This window comes from Tribolium castaneum, chromosome 4 (genome assembly GCF_031307605.1).
Source record: "Tribolium castaneum strain GA2 chromosome 4, icTriCast1.1, whole genome shotgun sequence".
Classification (NCBI taxonomy): domain Eukaryota; kingdom Metazoa; phylum Arthropoda; class Insecta; order Coleoptera; family Tenebrionidae; genus Tribolium; species Tribolium castaneum.
In genome coordinates, this window is record NC_087397.1 from 8,465,027 (window position 1) to 8,486,886 (window position 21,860).

Consider the following 21,860-nt stretch of genomic DNA (forward strand, 5'->3'; position numbering starts at 1 on the left):
TAACTGATATTATTTAATTAAGAATATTAATATCAATAAGTACAAAACATGAAAATAAATTAACTAATCGAAATTTTATGATTTAAACAACAATGTTTAAATGATGTTTTCGGACAAAAAATTATTATAAAATGTTTGCTACCACGAATATTGCGTTTACCTACTTTTTTTTCAACTTTAAATTAATTAGTTTTTAAGGCTTTTGGAGCTAGCGAAATTTTTTTAGGAATTTTTATCACAGAACAACATGTACCTAATAATCGATTGTTCTCAGATGATATAAGAAATAGCAAGTTTTTGCAGCTACTTGATAGTAATTAATTAATTTATTCATTCACTCGTTAATTTTAATTAGTATGTACTCGTATAAGAAAGTCTAGAAAATTTTTAGAATAATTCATAGACATAAGGAAGAATACAAAGTATCTAACAATAGCAAAAGCAAGAATTCAGAGCGGTTATTAGTTTTTGAGTATATGTAGTAAAAAATACTTCTAGTAGATCCACTATATTAAAAATAATTATAGCAATAAAAATAAAAATATATAAATATTAATTATTATTTCTAGTGTTATTCTAAAACAAAACAACGATGGTTAAATAATATTTTGAGCAAAAAATCATAAGTAAAATTTTTGCTAGCACTAACGTTTACGTACAAATAATAATAATGACATTTTTTCCAAATTTTTGGTACAAAACAACGTTTAAAGTATAAAAATTGACATACACAGAAAAAATATAGTATTTAACAGCAAAAGCAAAATTTTCTGTGAATATTAGCTTTGGAGATATAGAAAAAATATAGATACTTTGATCAGACTCACTATGTATGTTAGTGCATATTAGGTACATAATTATTATTCGTTTAACAAAAACTGTCCTAATAAAATCATAATATTATTGTTCAAAAACTCGCCAAAGCCTTTCCGTTTTTTTTAATTCAAGTCGGATTTTCATTTTTATGCAATTTATAAAAATGTAATTTTGATGACATCTATAAAAAATCCCAACTCAGGCGATAAAACCATAAGCCCATAAGCCCATTTTTCTTTGAAGAATTGTAAAACAGTCAGGAAACTTGAAGGTGAAGTGGTTTACCACCAATTTTTTTAAGTACTTGACTGAAATTATTAAAACACTTGGTAGCCAAAATAGCCTTCAATATATGAAATGATTTATTAAAAAAACTCCCTTCAACATTTTTATGAAAGAATGTAAGCAACACTACTACTACTACCTACTACATAAATAGAAGTATGTTTAGCTTTTGCCTAAATTTTGACCTGACCTATTTAACAATTTTTGGCACCTAATTGAGGTGACTCTTTTTGATTTTAACGTTAGTTATCAGTGAAAATATCAATAGTTTGAATACAATAAAAATGAGTTTGCCACAACGGACACAATGTCACTGATTGTTGATAAATTCTATTCATGGTTCAAACTCATTTAACACATGTATATCGTCTGATAATTTAAAATATATGTCGCGTTATTTATTGCCAGTAAATAATCACTGGCCATTTATAAAGTGCACCAATTTAAACCCAATGAATAGCTAATTGTTTATTTGCGAGATTTACTTGAAAAATAGTATAATGTTGTATATTAGGGTTGATCCCATCCGAGTTTTTCGCTTGAGGAGTCAGCGGCTCAAGTGATTTCAAAGAGGGAGCGCTATCGAACATATCCATCGACGATGTTATAGATACGGTGTTACACGCCAGACCAAACAAACTTACTTCCTGGTAGACTCGCATCGAGTTTGCCCAAGAACAAGTTTCCGATGAAAGTGACATGAATCACTTGGAGAAAGAAACTCGCCAAAAAACCCAACGCGATGCTAAACCCAGACAAAGGGACGGACAATTATATAACTTTTCGTATACATAACGAAGTATTGTAAAAGTAGTGGATAAAGGGCAATTTTTCGAGGCAAAAGTGATGAAACTGAATTCACTTTGGCCAGTAAGAGGACTCCGAGCAACACTAATCTAATCTTTCCTTTTATAATGACGCGAAAATACCACAAGCGACGAAGCCAGAAGAAATGTGAAAGCTCAACTGTGTTGAATTCGGGGAACAAAGCGATGACAATATTATATTTGAGCCGTGGGCACATCGTCTGATATGCACTAAAGACTTGGAATAAAAAAGTTGCCCCATTTCCGTAAGACAAAGTGTAGGGTCGTTATCTCAAAGATTTATCTATTCGACAGACGAAATTTTACCTCAATGCAAGAAAATAATCGAAATTTTCACCACATGTCCCTAATTAAAATTAAAATCGAAATGGGTTTGCAAAATACTTTAGTTAACCTTTATTAAATTTTTAAGTACCTGTCGTGAAATTCGTTTTTCAAGACTTGATTACCGTTTGATGCAGCTTTTCGTTTCATCTTCCATTCCACATAACGAATATGTAAATTTAGGTCAAGTGCGACGAACCATGCAAATCCACTAAACCCACAAAATCTGCTGTTTAATTGCAAAAAACTGTAATTACTTTGAAAACAATACAATTGTGTAGCTGAATCAATTTCTCTATTTAATTAAGCTTTTATTTTTATATTTGGAGAAAAGAGTGAACAATGCCGTGGAGGTGTGGCTCAGAGGACACGAAAAATATTTTGGAACGTAATTCGTGATTTATTGATTCGGGAGATAAAAACACTAATATTGGACGTCCGAAAAAATTGATTTATTGCGGATCCCTACAGTAACATATTTTTTAAATTACCTGATTCGGCATCCAAAAAATACAAAAATCAGAGTCTAGACAATTTCGCGCGACTTTATTATTTTTGATTGTGATGTGTGGGAAGATGAGAGCAAAAAAACTTCATTTGGTGATCGATAAACACAATACACTTTTGTAAAAAATTATAAAGGACTGTAAGGTCGGACCTGAAATTTTAACATGAACAATGTATAGCTTTTGTTTTAGCGTCAATGAAATTATAAAAGCTCCGTAATAATAATGAAAGTTATAATTGATGGCCAAAGTTGTAAGCTGCGGCATAATTTATATAAGATAAATGTTTCGATGCATTTGAAGGAAATTTCAGTCACTACTTGTAAAAATACGTTACTACATCGTCTGAATCTTCTTCCTAGGTCTTAGATAATTTAGTTAGTTATATAACGTTTAAAAATACTGACCCCATTTAGAATATAAATTAATATCGCCATATAGTCCACCTGTTTTAGTTCCCAACCGGACCTGGCATCGACGCAAATTATTATTTTTGGTCCAAAACCAATTAATTTTTCATAAAATAAACCATAATCCAAAATTTATCATTTTTCTGGTAACCTTTACCCTTGCTACAAAATTCCACTCAAATATTAATATTTATAACTGAGCGAAAACGTCGCCTTAATTACCATAATTTTGTATACTTAAACAAAATATGATAATTTTGCAGGTTTATATGATTGTGTAGTAAAGTGCATTACAATTAATAAGAGTGATTTGTTTGAAACATAATAATATGTAGGTAAACACTACTGGTTCTAGATTTAAATATTTCACAGCTCAGTGGACATGCCATATATCACTTTTCAATACATAAAGACCAGCAATAATATTTCGTCATTTAGGGAGCTTTTGCGCTAAAGCTAGCTTGATTTATTGTAGCCTACCTCCAATAGAAACGACCTTTTTAATAAGGACTAGCTACGTGCTGGTAAAGCGTAATTTCTATAGTGCAAAATTATTTTTCCTTTTAGCAAATGATTGAATTAATATGTTTTAGTAAACAATAATAGAATATTCCACGGTTCCAACACTTCAATTCATTAGTCGCCTACAATGCATTTGATCGGCTCGTGTTTATTGAACCAGTTGGCTTTTCATATTTACTTATTAAAACAGTCTTGATTAATGTGATGCTGTTAATGATGTGAAGACACGAGAATTGTATAAAATAGTGTGTACGTGGTTTGAATGTTTGCTCGTAAACAAATAAAAAAGTTTTACGAGCTCAGTAGACTGCAGAGTGCAGTAAATACACTAACATATAACACAAATAAATTGTTTGCTTCAATTGTTGCAGCTTCTCGTGTATTTTGTCCAATTCGCTGATTTTCTGTCGAAATAATGGAGCATCGTTAGTGCACTTTCCATTATTATACTCTGTTTTTTACTACAGATTTCAACAAATGAATGAACCCAAAAAAATCAATTTATTATAATCGCCATTAATGAATAATTAATAACGTCTTAAAATCTTTTGAACCAAAAAAGAGCAAATTAAGAATTCTTCGACCTACCTGATGACAAATTATTATAGCAGGATATTCATTCACATTTTGTTAAATGTCAAATTGTTTGGTATTATGAAAAACCGTGTTTTATTCGAATTTTATTTGTTCAAGAATAAAATTAATGCACACTTCGTGTCTAATTTTGCAAAAAATATTAATTTTTTCGTATTAGGAATGCGAAATAAATTGACTAATGAAAAGATTGAGACGTAAATGGTTTTGAAGATCACCATCGCATAAATTGTAGCATCACATCTGTCTACGATAAAATATTTTTTGTTCAACGTGTTTGTGACATCCACAACTATTAAAAAACTGGAATGATGACATCCTTGTCCTTGAGGTCGGAATAATTCCCTTTATAAAGACCGAAAATTCAAAATTTCTTCATCATTTCGGTTTTGTAGCTGCTTCAAGCACATCAAAATGAAGATCTTTGTGGTACGTGCTGTGCAATTAAAAGTGTTCAAAAATAATTCGACTTTTGTTTCAGTGCTTTGTCCTGGTTGCCACCATCGCACTATGTGCTGCAGAAAATAAAGACAAAACTGAAAAATCTGCCAAGAAAGAAGACAAACCAAAAAGGCACATCTTCGGTACCGGGTACAACAATTACGACTTTTCGGGCTTTGACACCGTTGGATCGTTGGGTGGTGTGACTTACGGATCCGGTCTTGGGTCTGTCTACAGTACTGGCTCCGGTTACGGATCCGGTCTTGCCTCTGTCTACAGTCACGGCTCCGGTTATGGTTCCGGTCTTGGGTCAGCCTACAGCTATGGATCGGGTTATGGATCTGGTTATGGATCTGGTTACGGATCTGGTTATGGATATGGATCCGGTTATGGATACGGTACTGGATATGGATCAGGTTTAGCAGCTGGTGTTGTCACCACCAGAGCGTCAACTGGACTCCGTGCTGGAAGTGGTTACGCTGCCATCGAAGGTTTACCCAAAGTTTCCAACGTAAGGTCCCACGAAATCCACACTGTTACCCAACACGTGCCAGTGGCAGTACCCCAACCCTACCCCGTCCACATCACCAAGACAGTACCAGTGCCCAAACCCTACCCCGTTGCAGTTGAGAAACCAGTTCCAGTTCCATACAAAGTCAACGTTCCTGTTGAAGTACCCAAACCCTACCCCGTCAAAGTACCCCAACCCGTGGCTGTGCCCTACGAAGTCAAAGTACCAGTAGAAGTACCCAAACCATACCCCGTCCACATCACCAAAACCGTCAACGTTCCCGTTGAAAAACCCGTCTATGTTAAAGTAGCTCACCCAGTTCCCGTTAAAGTTAGGGAACCAGTTCCAGTAGCTGTACCCCACCCCGTTCCCGTTAAAGTACCCACCCCTGTGGTAGTCAAAGTACCTGAAGTCGTTGGTGTCAACACCGTAACTCACGTCGATTCCGGCGCTGGTCACATCATCGGAAACGACTTTGGAAGTGAAATTGTCCATGGAGCTGGTTATGGATATGGAGCTGGTTATGGGTACGGATCCGGATATGGAACTGGTGCCGAAATCATCAGCGGATCAGGATTCGGAAGCGGTGCCGTTTTGAGCACTGGATCAGCAGGATTCGGAACCGGCGCGGTTTTGAGCACTGGATCAGCAGGATTCGGAACCGGCGCGGTTTTGAGCTCAGGATATGAAACTTCCGGATTGGCCGGTGAAGCTATCAGCTCAGGACTTTCCTCTGGAGCCGAAATTATTGCTGCGAAATCCGCTCATATCGTGTCCGGAAGCAACCACGGACTTGTTGGATCGTATGTACCAAGTGTCTACGGAGGAATTTCAGGCCATACCGTTCATAACACCCATTGGAAACATTTGTAAATTGTAACTAGTCTTGATGCAATGTGAAAAATATGTAAAACTATCTACGAAGCAATAAAGTGATGCTATAATAGCATAAATGTTTTATTAATTCCGTCCAATGTTACATAACTGACATTTCTTCATATGTTATGTTATAAAAAAGGTAAACACCTGTGGACGCGGTTCCGCTAACGTCGAATCCATATTCCAATAGCTGGTATTTCAAGTTTATGCTAATTTATACGTATAAAATAAGCATCAAAGTAAAAGTCACCTAAAGTGTTACTAAAATAGAAAAATTATAATACCATTTTCAATATATCACTCTCGTATTGTTTAATTTTGTTATTAATATTAAAAATCTGGTAAGATTTAAATGGCAATTACTCGGGTAATTATAATAAAATTATGAACACGACTAGTATACTGCAAAGATTTTCTTTTGGTAAATTTGCCCGTATAGATATATTTTTTTTAATCTCATCGAAATTCCCAATTTGATTTTTGGGCAATGACGTCATCGACATTTTTTTTAAATAAAACCCCCTAATATATAAAATTAAGAATAAAAAAAAAACTTTGAATTTATAAAATTTTCATAATTTTCAACAGCCGCAACTCTACATTACGAAGAACTTCCGACCTAATATTTTTTAAACGTTTTAAGTTTTGTGGTGTATTTAAAAGAAAAACAAAAAATGTATTCTGTTTTTTCAACTAAACAATTATCCAATCCTATTTGTTTGAAACTTATTTTAATGATTTTTAAGGAAAACAATAAAACTATTGGTTAACAATCGTGTATTTAAAAAAAGATCTGTTTAGAAAATTTTCAAAAACAAAACATTTTCGGTTTTAATAAGATTATTGTGTATATTTACTTCCGCCTCTTTAATTCGTTTTCATTTCTTCAACGAGATATGCAAATACGTAACCTATGACCTATATTGCCCGTATTCTAATTCGCACCGTTACGAAAAAATCCCCATAATTCATATAATGAGTTGGCCTACGTCTCGCCAGAGTCGTGAAAGTAAAATTTGTCGTCCATCCAAGGTGTGGTCAATATATAAGAAAGTCACTCGTCCACCTCATTGTATCATTTCATCTTCACCTTTCTTTTCACACACACGCACAAAATGCGTAAAATCGCGGTACGTTTTAGTGTTATTCAAAATTCGAAAATAATTTTTTCATTTCAGATTCTACCAATCATACTAGCCTTTGCAAATTTAGCAAATTGTGGAGTAGTGAGTGGTGGAATTAGCACCGATTTAACACCGCCAATTAGCACAAACTACGCAACCGGATACGGAAGTGCAGTTGTAGATCAAGTGCATCTAGCTCACGGAGGTCACCTTGCCCTTGCTCAGGGGGCGGAAGTCGCTGGTGTTCCTGCAGCCGTTGAAGGCATCGCTGCAGTTCCTGCAGTTGCAGAAATACACAGCGTTGCAGTAGGGACGGGAGCAGGCGCGGCTGCAGTTCCCGCAGGAATCGCAGGAGTTGCAGGAATACATGGCGTCGCTGTAGGAACAGGAGCAGGCGTTGCAGGAGTGGCTGGAGTTCCCGCAGGAATCGCAGGAGTGGCTGCAGTTCCCGCCGGAATCGCAGGAGTGGCTGCAGTTCCCGCAGGAATCGCAGGACTAATCGGTGGAGGCGTCCTGGGTCTAGGTACAGCCAACGTCGTCGATGCTGGAACCACCTACAGCAGAAACACCCAACAAGTGGCAATTCCTGTCCCACAGCCTGTCCCCGTTGTGGTCAATCGTCCTGTTCCTGTGCCAGTTGCTGTCCCACAACCTGTGGAAGTCCCACGACCAGTTCGCGTTGAAGTTCCACAACCGGTTCCTGTCGTTATTAAAAAAGCAGTTCATGTGCCTGTCCCACGTCCCGTTCCTGTCCCAGTACATCACCCTGTTTACGTAAAAGTACCAAAACCGGTTCCAGTCAGTGTACCACAACCCTATCCCGTTATTGTCCCGAAACCGTTCCCGGTTAAAGTACACACGAAAGTTGAGGTTCCTGTTCCCGTCCCGGTACATCATCATCATGATCATCACGATTTCCACCATGACCATCACGATCATCATGATTTCCATCATTATCATCACGATCATGACCACCATTATCACCACCACGGCCATCTCGTCATTCCCGGAGGACTCAAAGGTGGTTTGAGCAGTAAATTAACTGGCGGTTTATCAAGTGGTTATTCATCTTACGCTGGCGGCCATGGGCATTACATAAGTGGCCCCAATTTCAGTGGAAGTGGTAGTTTTTCCAACCATCATCACCATCATCACGATTTCCATGATCATCACGATCATCACGATTTCCACGATCATCATTTTCACGGTTCGGGTCAACTGTATGACAGTAACGGCGGCTACAAATACTAATAGAAGCTTGTTATGTTACCATATTATAATCTAGTCGTTATCATTGCCTTTTGTTCAGTTTGTAAAGTGTTCAATAAAGTTTATTTTCATAATATTGCATCATTCCTTTACGAGCGATAAAAAGTGAAAGAAATCGGACGTATTTTCCCGACCTTATTTATGAATCAAATTAAGATAAAACTTTCTCATCTCGTGCGGCAATGTGCCGAAACATGAACCAGATCGACGATCTTATATTATTCAATTTACATATTACACGAAAGACCACACCTGCGTGCATATTCCGATGAAATTTCACGGAAGTAATTCATCTTGTGGTGCTTTATCTGCAAGAAATCGGATAGGCCGAAGACATCTTTATGACTAAAAATTTAGCATAGTGTACCTGCATGAATTTCAATTATCTACATATGTTTCTGTTATTCTCAATTGAACTCTCTTAATGGTAATGGGGTATGTGGAAGCCGGAAGCAAAATTTATTATTAAATGGATAAATTTATTTCTCAATTATTTGTTCCTAAAATGTTGAAATTCTCGCACATTTTTCATTACCGAGCAAATGTAGTACAGTAGAATCCGGTTGTAGTGAACACGCTTATAACAAACTTTCGGATATAATAATGCAATTTTCCCTTTATAACAAACTCTTGACCACACTTTGAAGAATATGTTGTTATAATATCCATAAAACTAACGAGACTTCCAGTTTTGTTCGTTATATCCGATCGTTCGTTTAAAGTCGAGTTCGCTACAACCGCGTTCCACTGTATTTGTATCGCATTTTATTTTTTATAAGAATAAAAAAAATCGAAAAAATTTAAACATATTGAATTGAGATGAAAATTTGCAACAATAAAAACAATCTCATTTTGTGTTTTGCTCTGAAGCTTTTTTATCTTTTAGAGTGGTACAGGTTTTATTTCCTCCAGTAAAATACCAATATCCCTAAATTTGCCAACAATGTGGTCAATATGTTCCCTAATCCTTAAAGTTGAGTCAAAAGTGACCCCGAAATCTTATTTCAAATAAAAATTACAAATCACTGATAAAGCACTTTGTTTTAATTAACCTCATATAGTAAACTTTGAATATAACGTAATTATTCTGATGCATTTCCTAGGTTCGTGATAAACAGATATTACTGTAGTTAGAAAATCTTTTAAGTAAAGTGTTCAACCAAGTCAAGCTTTAGGTTCTGGTTTACAAACAGTAGAAAGTAGATATAAATGCATTAAATACTGCTCTAATATGAAAGCACAATCGTGTAGTTCATGCCATGTATAGCAGCTAGAACTATTCTCGAACACACATAAATTTTAATCGTAGTTTAGGTGGAAAATTCGCTAAAATTCATTAATTCCTGAAATGTAAAAATTACCAGGTATCTCATAAATGCGTATTACAAAACAGATAAAGCGATTTGTAAAAGAAAGTCGTTATGAATAGGGAGAAAGTGCTAAAATTTGCAAATTTATGTTAAAAAATGGATACAATAATCTATTATTGAGCAATTCTAAATTCCATTTAGAATACAGGTAGTTTGAATAAATATTTTGATTACAGTTCATTTGCATGGAGGATAGAAAAATTTGGTAAAAACTAAAGCTGTAAATCAGCATGACAGGAGGAGAAAACGCCAGATGTAATTTAGAACATGACTGCACAAAACATCCCGAATACTTTAACACTGACAGAGGTGCAATAAATAATGTGGATTACAGAATGCAATTGCACTTTCACAAATTACAAAGGAATAACGCAACAAAAATTGCTTTCGCTGCGATCACACCGATTCCCACCGAATTTGAATTAATAAAAGCCCTATAAATGCCCACTTTGTAGGATCGTTAACAATTGGTTAAGTTGTTAAAATAATGGCGCGTAAGCAGAAAAAGAACTCGAGGGTAAAACGTCAGGACAAATCGACCATTGACTCGTAATATCTAAACCGTCACAAAAAATAAAAGAAAAGAAAAATGCTTATCCTGTTTGTTTTATGATTTCGTCTTATTTTTCCTTCCTTATTACATCTTTTGAGTAATGTCGAATATCCCGAGATACACGAGGTGTAAGCATAATGAACTTACTATGGAGTTCGCAAGTTTACGAAAGCTAAAACGGAAGCTGGCCTACACAATTTGGGAAGTTTGGCGTTGCCTACAGGCTACGCTCAAAATTCAGCCGTTCGAGTTTGAACACAAATTGTCTCATTGTAAATACATTGATCATTTTTTGAAAAAAATCTTTGTTTTGTTATTAAAATTAGCTTACGTAAATCGATTCGCTGGTTTAAATGTTACGTTATTTTACGTAACCAAATTATGCAAAGAACATAATAACAATTTAAAACTTTTATCTCTTGCCAAAACTGCCGACTTTCCAAGAACATCTAGTTTTTAATTTTAAAAAGGTCACGTACAACTTTCTCCCCAACCTCATACAAAATTTTAAAATTGAGTTCTGACAATATAAGCAACGCTAATGAGAGCAATAATCCATGAAACGAATGCACATCATCATGCACATCAAGTGCAAGGCCGAGTAAACCCCAAAAGATTTTCCAGACGTCTCTTCTAATTATTTCTCCAGATTAGACAATCAACAAGGCGCAACGGTATTGTGGCTTGTATACCTTGCCTTCACAAAAAAGCTTTCGAGCTTTCGAGTTCACATGTGAAACGACCAAATAAATGTTAACCAGACTGATGCCAAGACACGTTTAGTAATTAAATTTTTGTGGAAACGAGGGTTTGTTTACGGCCATCGATTGAGAATTTTGAACGGGAAAAATTGCTTTCGGGTTCAAGCACGCACAATAATGATTGATTGAACAATCGAAGAACAAAATTGATACAGAGGAAATAAAAGAATTCTTGCAAGGATTTATCACGAGACATTTGAATAAATTTACAATAAACTCACACAAATTTGATTAAACGTGCAGAGGAACCTAATTATCCCCAATGCGGTGCCAAAGCGCCAATTAATTCTTCGTAAAACCTACTAAAGAAAATTTCCAAGAAGTAACGATTTCACTCGTCAGTCAAATATGAATGTGATTATTCCCTGACAAGAACATCTCACGAAACAACAAAATACCTTGAGAGATTCTCGAAAGCTCAAGTTAAATTTGCTCGTTCTCTTTTAGGAGGAAAGGCGAGGAGTCTTGTGCGATAATGTGCAGAAACCTAGCTTAGATGTATAGTTTCGGTGGCGTTTGCGACCAAGTCATGAACAATAAATAACTTCTAAACTTGATCGAGCAATCAATCCACTGTGCGAATTGTGTAAGAGGATTTTCGGGAAGTTTCGTGCCCCAGGACATACAAATCAGACGTAACCCAGTAAAAAATGTCAGAACACGAAACCCAAATATAGCATAAATATTTTAAGAAAACGAACGGATTGTTTGATGGTAATTTTTCACGTAAATTGAATACATTTTTTGTCTACAGAAAGCTAATCGATCAAGTTTTGCCCTTTCAGCAAAAACGAGAATCTCCAAATATGTATCTAAGAGTCGAGTTAAACAAACTTGAAGATCGATATAAAAATAATACTTTCAGTAACAACCCTTTCCAGCACGGAAACAAAAAAGCAACGTTTTATTTTTAAGTGAGTTGTTAATGTACATTAACTTTGAAAGTAGCTGGGTACTTTATTAAAAATTATTATCTAACTTGCTTCGGAAGCATTCATTTTAAAACTTTGTCATACCTACCAGAGATAAATAGTTAAAATGTTTTAAATAAAAATCGTGATCGAATAAGCTGTTCGTTAAAACAGAAAATTTGTATTATTTGTTATCCTTATTCTCAAAGGATTTGCCTATAATTAACAAAGTACTAATCCTTCATAAGCTCAAGTTTGAAAAACATTATGACCCGTTTCATAATTCATTAAAACTTTGTTGTAAAACAGTGTTTTTTGCTGCCAACTTGGCAGCATCTCTATTGTATCTATTGAGAAGCAGTGTTAGCTACCTCATGCATATGAAATTTTTGCGAATAAAATTATTTATTTCAAGTAAAAGGCTTAACTGACCAATGATTTTTAATGGTGTTCCAAGTTTGCCAACCAATCGGTTTTTCCGTAATATTGAGACACACTTAATTTACGATACAGAGTAAAAACTTAATTACCCACTAACTAATTAATTAGCAGATCCAACGAAAACCTTATAGCAAATAACAGCTTAGTGGTGTTACTAATACCAAGGTTGAATGCTGTGCAAAAGCTTATTTAGTTTAGAAGAGCACCATCAAAAGCAATAATAAAGCAATACGAAAACCTCGCAAACTAATTAAGTTTCTAGCTTGTGTTAAAGTTTATTCGAGAGCAAAGTGGACAAAAAGTGAGCTGCATCCATTAGATGTCAGTGTAACAATGATAGAGGCTGTTTATAAAAGAGTAGGATCTCAGGTGGTTCTGGAATTTGAATTTGCCGTATTTAAAATTTATTTCTATGAAATTTCTAAAAAGTACCAATTTTCATCTACAAAGACAACCAGTAGAACCAACCAGTAGAAGTACCGGACAGCAAAAACTGGCCCTTGCATGTTTGCAATAAATCAATTAATATTATTAATAATAATAATAATAATAATAATAATAAAAATAATAATAATAATAATAATAATAATAATAATAATAATAATAATAATAATAATATTGTACATTAAATGTAAATAAATATACAGAATACGTTTTTATAAAATTATTAGCCTTCAACAGTTACCCCAAAAATACTGGTTATATTTTTTATCTTTAAAACTACGAGGGATATGAGGACTACGAGGGACCTCTTGACATAAATTGTTTCATGACTGTAGCACAAATTAATCTAGCTTGTTACTAGCGTTTGAAAGCCCAAACATTGATATAAATTAAAAATAAAAAAGGTTCCAAGAGAAACTGGTGACAATGTCGAATATTATTCTTTGTTTAATTAAGGAGATAAAATACATGTAAGACATACAGTCAGCCAATAAGGACACAATCAATATTTTGAAAAATGTTTATTTGACGTTTTGTTTGTTTGTAGAATTAATTTTTATTCGACCATTCACAAGACGATTTTTTCAACAGACCCGTGTGTTTTTTTGATATCACAGACATCTCCTAATAGTGGTATTATGACCTAATAATAGACTGGCTGGAGAAAAGAAATAATCAAATAAAAGTTACTTCTTCAAAATTAAATGAATTTGTAATATTTGGAGTTTCCGTCATTTGCGTATTAAGTTATTTAAGGTATTTAGTGTTTGGTGAGGTACATTTACATCAAGTATTTCAGTGGTTTGCACTGAGTTTGTCGCTTAGTATTTTTTATTACATTAATTTACGTGCTGTTTTAGGGAAATTATGTGATTTTGTGAGAAATCTATATCTTTAATAAATCATTTCTAAAAAATTGTCTATAAAATTAAAAATATTGATTATTGGATTTGATTTGTATAAAGATTATAAAAATTTTAAGTTTTCTCACATTTAATCTTAATTTTGCGACTACATTAAAACGGTTTTTTTGAGTGTAGTCTCATCAAGATGAAGAGAACAGCCACCAAATTACGGTCTGTAATAAATTTCAAATTTAATAGCATCGCCACTTCCATTGTTGTAATTCGAGTGAAGAAGTGATTCAAGTTTTATCAGCGTGGTCCTCCTTGTAGTTCCGCAGCACGGAAACCGTAAGACCATTTACCATACGAAACTTTCGAGATAATTCTAAGCCGAGTCGTGAATATGTTCAAAGTATAAAGTTAGAATCGTGTTTTCAATTAATACCAAAAGTGCTAAATCAATCACGGCTTTAATTCATTAAGGCCGCTTTGGGCGCCCCATATTAATTTCTCTCAATTTACCTTAAATTATGTACATCAAATTGTGATTCGATTACGTCTGCAATTCGCAATAATTTCCCCCGAGTAGATAAAGGATTAACACCACTCACCTAGAAGCGCTTGGAACAATCGCGACTTGAAGATGCGGATGACGCGTTCGATGGCCAACCTTAGTTGCTTATCTTGAGGTTTGATAAGTTTCGAGTGATAATCTTCGAGGAGTTCCAAAGCTCGATGCGCTTCTGTAACAGAGGAGCATTGTTATTGCAACCGAATAAAAAGAAGCTTAATTAAGCGTTGCTATCGCTAGTCTGTCCACATTCAAAGTTGAACCAATTTAGCACAATAGGACGGACTTTTCCGGACGTGAAACATGTTCCAAACCGGATTCGACAAGAAGTTTACTTCCGTCTTCCGGTAAAGTAAACTAGGGCTATCTAAACCAAAAGTGACAAAATCGCTTGCGGCTGCAGTTGCAATAGAAAATGCAATAAAGACGAGTTAACAGGTGGCAACAAAACATTCACTTTCATGATTTATTGAATACACGACATATGCAATTTACAAATGCGGTTTATTGATTTTTGAGCACAATTACAATTAATTATTATTAGTAGATTTGAGAAGATTTAACGGAACAGCCGGTACTTAAAAAAATTATTAAAAAAGAATTTTTGTGATACATTTGAATGTCGATTCAGAAGCGTTCAAATTATTATAACCACGCATAATAATAAGAAGGAAGAAAAAAGTTATTTTTGCAGACTAGTGTAATACTGGGCGAGTAAAATTGCTTTTCTTTCAGTGATCTACGAAGTGGGTCTGATGAAGGATCAAAATAACTCGGTAAACGTCGATCCGCGTTGTTTTCTCGAGATGAAATTTGTAGATAATTTTTGTCGATAAAGTTCCAACGCCGCTGCAAACAAAATAAATCGTATTTGTGGAACAAAAAAAGCTTTTTGTTCATCTTGAAATAATATTTGCAGGCGCAAATTAAAGGATCAAACCGCTCTTTTCCCTGTTTTGATTAACTATTTTCACGTGGGATAAACCTCGTACATACTGCACTTGACAGAACCGAGGCGCTTTAACAAATTAGCCGTCGCTTTTCCGAACTCGAGTTTTCTGAAGTGGGGCCTTTTTATTGCGTTTCGTCCAGTTTTATTAGACTTAATCTAGGGCTTTCATCGGGGTTAATCGACCATCGGTCCGGTAAATTGACGTTGCGTAACCTTGACGGGTTTCATTTCAGTCTTGACGATTCAAATTTTATCATAAAGCTCGGAAAACGTCCCTGAAACGATGCCAGATGCAGAGAAATTACATCTGGCTCTTTTATTAATCCTTTTTTCGACGAGTTTTGAATGGAAAACCGGAAATGATTGATTTTATTATTGGAACCCTGCTGAAAACAAAAATTCAAAAATCTCATGTTTAAGCCGCATTTGTGAGCGCAAAGTTCGTTGATAATCTAACCGCGTTTCCCTAACTTAAATCCCACCGAACAATCGGCTCTAAGTGAATTTGGCGGTGCTTTTGCGCACCAAAAAAGCCTTGATTAAACCGCGTTTTACGAAAACCTGCCACACATCCATCTGTATTAATTACGAAACTGCTAAAGGCTAATGTAATTCCGTAATTGATAGTGGATTGGATTATAGAGATAAATGTTGGTGGACCGAGTTTTTGTTTTAGCGGAAGCTTCGTTTATTACTGAGTCTACGTTGGTTACGTCCTCTGGGACCACTCAAAGATGAATAGTCGCCTTGTGCCTCTAGCTACAATGAACGTGGTTTGCGGCGTTAGCACATCTTTGTTGTGCCCTCTGAAAATCGAATGGGTCCCATCTAAACAGAATATTTTATAACCTACTCCCAGGGAATAATGCTGGACGACTGGACCCTTAATTTGGGAAACTTCCCTACCTCCAAAGCTTGTTACAAAATACAAATATCGTCACGTAAGGGTAGAAAGTTTCGCTGATATTTATTTGCCAACTATCGGTTATAAGTATTAAAAACTCCAAAAGAAAAAAATAGGCATTCGGAGTGAGTTTGCTAAAAGTATTCCAATCTCAGATTGGAATACTACATAATATCAATAAATTAAAATTATTAATAGGTGCATTACCTAATTATTCGAAATTTTATTCTAAATTATATAATTCTATTGTTATTCTAAAACAACGATGCTTAAATGTTTTCGAGTAAAAAATTCTTTTATTTTTTTTATTTTAATTAATTTTATTCGTCGGATACGTAGTATATAAATCAGACATCTCTGCATAACCAATATTTTTTTATATTTTTTCAATTCTTCATTCAATTAAAATTTTTAATTTAGTTGATTTTTATATCCACTTTATTTGTATAGTTTGACTTCGTTTGACACTAACTAATTTTTCCACAACTGATGGTACAAATTTTACAAAAATTTACATTATATTCACGAGTTCAATAGCTCCAATAAGTGACAGGACTACTGTTTTTAATTTTGTTATGCTATTTACAAAAATTTCAAAGTGAGAAAGCAATTCATTTTTTCAAGTGGCTTGACTAAAATATCGTTGTGCTTTTGCAAAAACTTGGAAATTTTCATAATTACAAAACAGTGTAAGCTTAAAAAATATTAAAATAAAATAACATACAAGTAATAAAAATTCTAAAATTCTGAAAACAATAGAAACGAAAAACTTTAAAACTGAAAAAAATGCTCATAAATCGAAATACTTACACTCTAAATAAAAAGCTAATACACCAGAAGATTGAAAATTTAAAAAACTTAAAAACTGAAAAGCTGAAATGCTGAAAGCTGAAAGTGACTAAAGAATGAGAACTTTAAAAAACAATAGAAGTGCACATTAAGAACATTAACAAATTAAAAAATTAAAATTATTATAAATTAAAAAACAATAAAACAACAAAATAAAAAAATAGTAAATAAAAAAAAATTCCAAACCTAGAAAGCAGAAAAAATCTGTGTGATTAAAACACTAAGTTTAAAAGAGTGGTAGTTTGATTATTAGTTTTTGAAATTTAGTTAAAATATGCTTTTGGCAGACACACCCTGTGGGTATGTATTTATTGTCCTCCTGAACTACTCAATATGTACGAGTATGTTGCTCACAAACTAGAATTGAGCAGTAGAGATATGTGAAGTACGCTCCATTCTAGATTTTATTCATAGGTGAATGCGAATGTGAATTCAAATAAAAGATATGTGCTTTCCACACCGTTCTAGGAAATAATGAGCAACATATGCTAATTCTAACAACCCTTTGAAACAAAGAAAAAAATACCTACGTTGTTGAAAAATATGGTTATGAATTTCAATTTTCATTACCTTCACCGTCACGCGTTAAGGACTACGATCCAGTTATTAAAAAGAGACGTTCGGTTAACCTAATCCCATTTGCAATTTACAAACAAACATTAACTGTAAAAAAGCGTAAATACGATCCACTTTTGTTCGTTTATATGAATAAAACATATCGCTGAATAATAACCGTCCTTACGCCAAGGGCACATTTGTACTGAACAAAATGAACTCTTGTGTGAAAGAATTTAAGCCAGGTGTTTCTGTGGCAATGCAAGTTTAATTCGCGATTTATTTTTATAGGTAATTTGCCTTTAACCAAAACATTTAGTTTTGTTTTGGTTCGGCTCTCAAACTTTTCCTATTTACTTTTCATTTGGTGGCTATGTTTCCCTCACAATGCCACCGATCGGTATTTCTCCAATAAGGTGCTTTAAATTCCGGCTTAAACTTGAATAAAAGATTCGCCGTGTTGATAACTTGAACTTGTGTCAATTCAACTAATCGCCACAAGAAAAATATGAGTCGGGTACGAGCGTTGTTATTGCAACGAGTTATGAGGGGAAGCCCATCATAGAGCAACTTCTGTGGCAATTTCATTAAATGATATTCGCAGAACTGGGTTTAAGTTAAAGTTGGGATTTGATGACGGAGATATAATCCCAGGCCAGACTTAATTAATTTTTTGTTGATGATCGTGTTAACAACATGATTTTTACCAATGGTTGAAACCAATATGTATCGGTAGAATACTTAACTTATATTTACATTTTAATCTCTTGAATTTGTGAAAGTTGCCTCAGAAGCTTCTTAAAAAGATAAATAAGTTTTATACATATTTCCAAATAATCAAAAATAATCGAACCAAGATAATTTTGACGGTAAATCGTAGTCAATAAACATTAACATAAGACCTATTAATTTGAGTTTAGTTACAACATAAAACGTGCCAAATTTATTTATTTGGTAACCTATAAAACACTCCATCACCCTAGTAGAAAATGTTTTTTTGGTTTAAGAGTACAAATTATCGTGTAAAATTTATTTTACTTATTTTTTTGTGGAAATGCTAATAAATGGTGTGTAGAGTACAGTTTTAAAAAGGTACAGCCTTTGGAAAAAGTGGCTATTAAAAAGTCAAAAATTTGGCTACATAGTAGAAAAAAAAATATAAATATAGAAACTATTTTTAGCAGTCACTCCAGAGTCTGCACTTGTACAAATCACATGTCCAGTGTCACCAAGAAACAAAACTCTAAGAAAAAGCCAAGATGTTCCAAAAAAATTAAATAAAATACCGCGGTCAAAAAATCACAAAAATCTAAATTTTGACCAAAAATAATGCAAATTTTTCAACAAAATTTCTAGAGACAAAAGCCGAAATTTTGACTTAATGAAGACTCGTCAACGAGTTTAAAATTCACGCTTTTTTGTATCAACTTCAATGACAAATATTGATCTCCAACATGATAAAAACTTATTTTGTGATATACTGACCGAAATAGGTAAAGTTTTGGAGTAATTTAAAAAGACAATAACTTATGTTCAAAAATAACAGATATGATAATAAAAATGATATATTCGGAATTCTTATGTATAATAAATATCCTTAAATCTCTACAAAGTAGTTATTAAAAAAATGGTTAGGTAAACATCAAATTCAAAAAATCTCCGAACGGAAAAATCGCTTTCCTCGCTCGAAATGTTTCAGCCACTGGTTTTCTAAAATAACTGGAAAGTAAACGCGACTTTCACATCAATCACAATATCTCAAAAACAAATTTAAAAAAAAATGCAAAAATCTCAAATCCATTACTTAAATAATAACTGAGTAAAGTTGCTTTTAATATCACCACTTATGCATTTTCTTCCCTTTCTAATAGGGTTTACTTTTTTTTTCAAAAGATAGCAACGCATGAGCCTGTGAAATCAAAAAACCTTTAATTTGATGTATACTTAAATACTTAAATTAATACTTTACTAGTAATTAAAATTCTGCTTTGAATATGCTAACGTCTAGGTGCAGACACCCTTAAGTTTGATACTAGAATCTAAAAAAAAATTAGAACGTCTATTTTTTAAATATTCATTATATTTGACAATTTTTGCAACATCAAAAATGTTACAAACTGCTTATTTTTTTTACGGTAGACTAGTATCAATAGACATATTTTTATCCCAAAAAACTTAATACCTTTCTTCAGAAGATTTTGGTGGAAACGTTCACTATTTCATCGCTTAAGTTTCCTAGGTTTTATTAGAATAATTTTACCACAAGAACAAAAGTTGTTTGGGCTTAATCTACATACACTTGACTATATTTTAAAGCAAATAAAATGTTTAACAATTCATTTACCACAGAAATAACGAATGCTAGACTAGACACCAAAAACTAGTTTTCAAAAATTTTTATTAAATATTAAAAAAAATCTAGACGTGATAGACAAATGTTACATATATTTTAGTTATCAGTCAGTAAACAGAAAACAAAATCATTAAATTATCTCTTGGTAATTTTTTTTATAAACTAGTGCAGTTCGTAGTGAGATGTTTGTAAATTTGCGAGCTGCCAAGACCGACGTTAAAATCACGTTCAAGACGGCAAGATATTTGTTTCCGTCACGGTCTGATCGACCTCGATTTGGGATCACTGACAAATCGACAAGGTTTTAACAATGGAACTTCTGATCTCAATCCGATGATGTCAAGGATTGGGGGCTTACACAAATGGCTTCAACTATTTTATGAATATGAACCGTCGTAAAAATTCAATTGCGTCTTCAAAACCGGCCGTTTTGGGAATATTTAATTCGCAAGTCAACTGGCATGCAAGGCATGCTGTAAACATGTCCAACAGAACCCGCAATGCCTTGGCAGGATTTGTGGAAAAATTGAATGAGCACAATACATTTAATAACTGTCTGCAATCTTTTGTAAGGGATGAAAACCGTTAACGAGATTCGCCGCTTTCCCAACACTTGGCGGCATTAACAGATGGATTCTCTTATTTTCCTCTAAATGAATTAGCTGCTCTATCGCCTCCGCCCTAATTAAAGATGAATTATTTTGCGCATTTTCTGATATTCTTGTTCAGCAGTTCATAAGTCATGCTGGGAACCAAATAGAAATGTATTACATAAAGCGATAAAGCGTGTTGCTGAGTAATCCACGTCCTTCCTCTCCTTCAATCAAATAAAACGATAACCCGTTCGTTCATGTCGGAGAAATTTCCTAAACTGCCGGAATTTCAAATTGTTAATATTATTCCATCGGTAAATAGCTACTTGGCAGAAATCCGAGCATTCCGAGATCAAGACTTGACTTGAGTTTCGTAAGAGCGTCTACCTGATTATTACTGCACTGCATTGTGATATTAATATCCCGGTTGACATCAGTACATTTTAATTCGAACCTTGTATTGATCTCCGATGATGAATCCGAACGACTGGCTTTTGTGTTTCGCAAATTCATATTTTACCTCTCGACGATCTATTTTCGCCTAACTAATCCCTTGCTCATTTTATTCAATTAGCGGAAGCTTTAAATAACCCCTTAAATAAAAACGTTTAGAAGGTATGATAAACTTTTACAAAGCCATTACTACTGCATAATAAATGGCGAATTGGACCGCCTCTCCACCATTTACATTCATTTACATTCTTTCCGACAAATCTCATTCCCAGGAGCTAAATTTAAATACAGGTGCCTACTTTCACAATGTCAATATAATACACCAACTTGTTGGCTTATTAATATAAGGTTCAGATTCTTAGCGTAAATGAGGGTTAAACGCTTTCAAGACTTTCAATAAGAAAAGGTAAATTAAATATTTGTTTGGGAAACCTAATTTAGTTTTGTACATACATTGTTAACTTCAGAAACAGTTTTATGATAAATACTAGCAATTGCCCACAGGTTTGCACACATGTTTCTTCATTTTTATCCAATAGTCCAAATACCAATCCTAATGAGTATAACTTTTAAAATGACATTTTTTTTTATTTAATCTTCTTACACACATCTTTGCCTTTCTGGTGATAATAAAAAAATTACGAAATAACAATCAAAAAAATATAGACAATTACCCACAAAAAGCTGTATCTATTTGTTGTTATCATATTTTATAAATGCAATTATTTTTGAGATATTTTTTTAATAATGAGCTTGAAAACACTTAATATAAAAAATAAACATAAAAAAGCCAAAAA

At 33.8% G+C, this 21,860-nt stretch overlaps 3 protein-coding genes across 5 annotated transcripts in view; 2 read left to right on the forward strand and 1 right to left on the reverse strand.

Moving 5' to 3' along the window:
• The window catches only part of dlg1 (discs large 1), a 214,229-nt gene that overhangs the window by 175,443 nt on the left and 16,926 nt on the right, over positions 1–21,860 (reverse strand). For all 3 annotated transcript variants that reach the window (XM_064356389.1, XM_064356388.1, XM_064356390.1), the window contains one exon: positions 14,445–14,576. In XM_064356389.1, the coding sequence (XP_064212459.1) occupies positions 14,445–14,576 (132 nt within the window). The remainder of the gene's footprint in view (positions 1–14,444; positions 14,577–21,860) is intronic.
• On the forward strand, positions 4,555–6,182 carry LOC662428 (fibroin heavy chain). The gene is made up of 2 exons (XM_971024.5): positions 4,555–4,713; positions 4,766–6,182. Exons 1-2 carry the CDS (start codon positions 4,699–4,701, stop codon positions 6,107–6,109), a joined length of 1,359 nt encoding a protein of 452 aa, XP_976117.1. The 5' UTR covers positions 4,555–4,698; the 3' UTR covers positions 6,110–6,182.
• Positions 7,125–8,582, forward strand: LOC103315175 (tetra-peptide repeat homeobox protein 1). Its single transcript, XM_008203173.3, has 2 exons — positions 7,125–7,245; positions 7,294–8,582. Exons 1-2 carry the CDS (start codon positions 7,231–7,233, stop codon positions 8,488–8,490), a joined length of 1,212 nt encoding a protein of 403 aa, XP_008201395.1. The 5' UTR covers positions 7,125–7,230; the 3' UTR covers positions 8,491–8,582.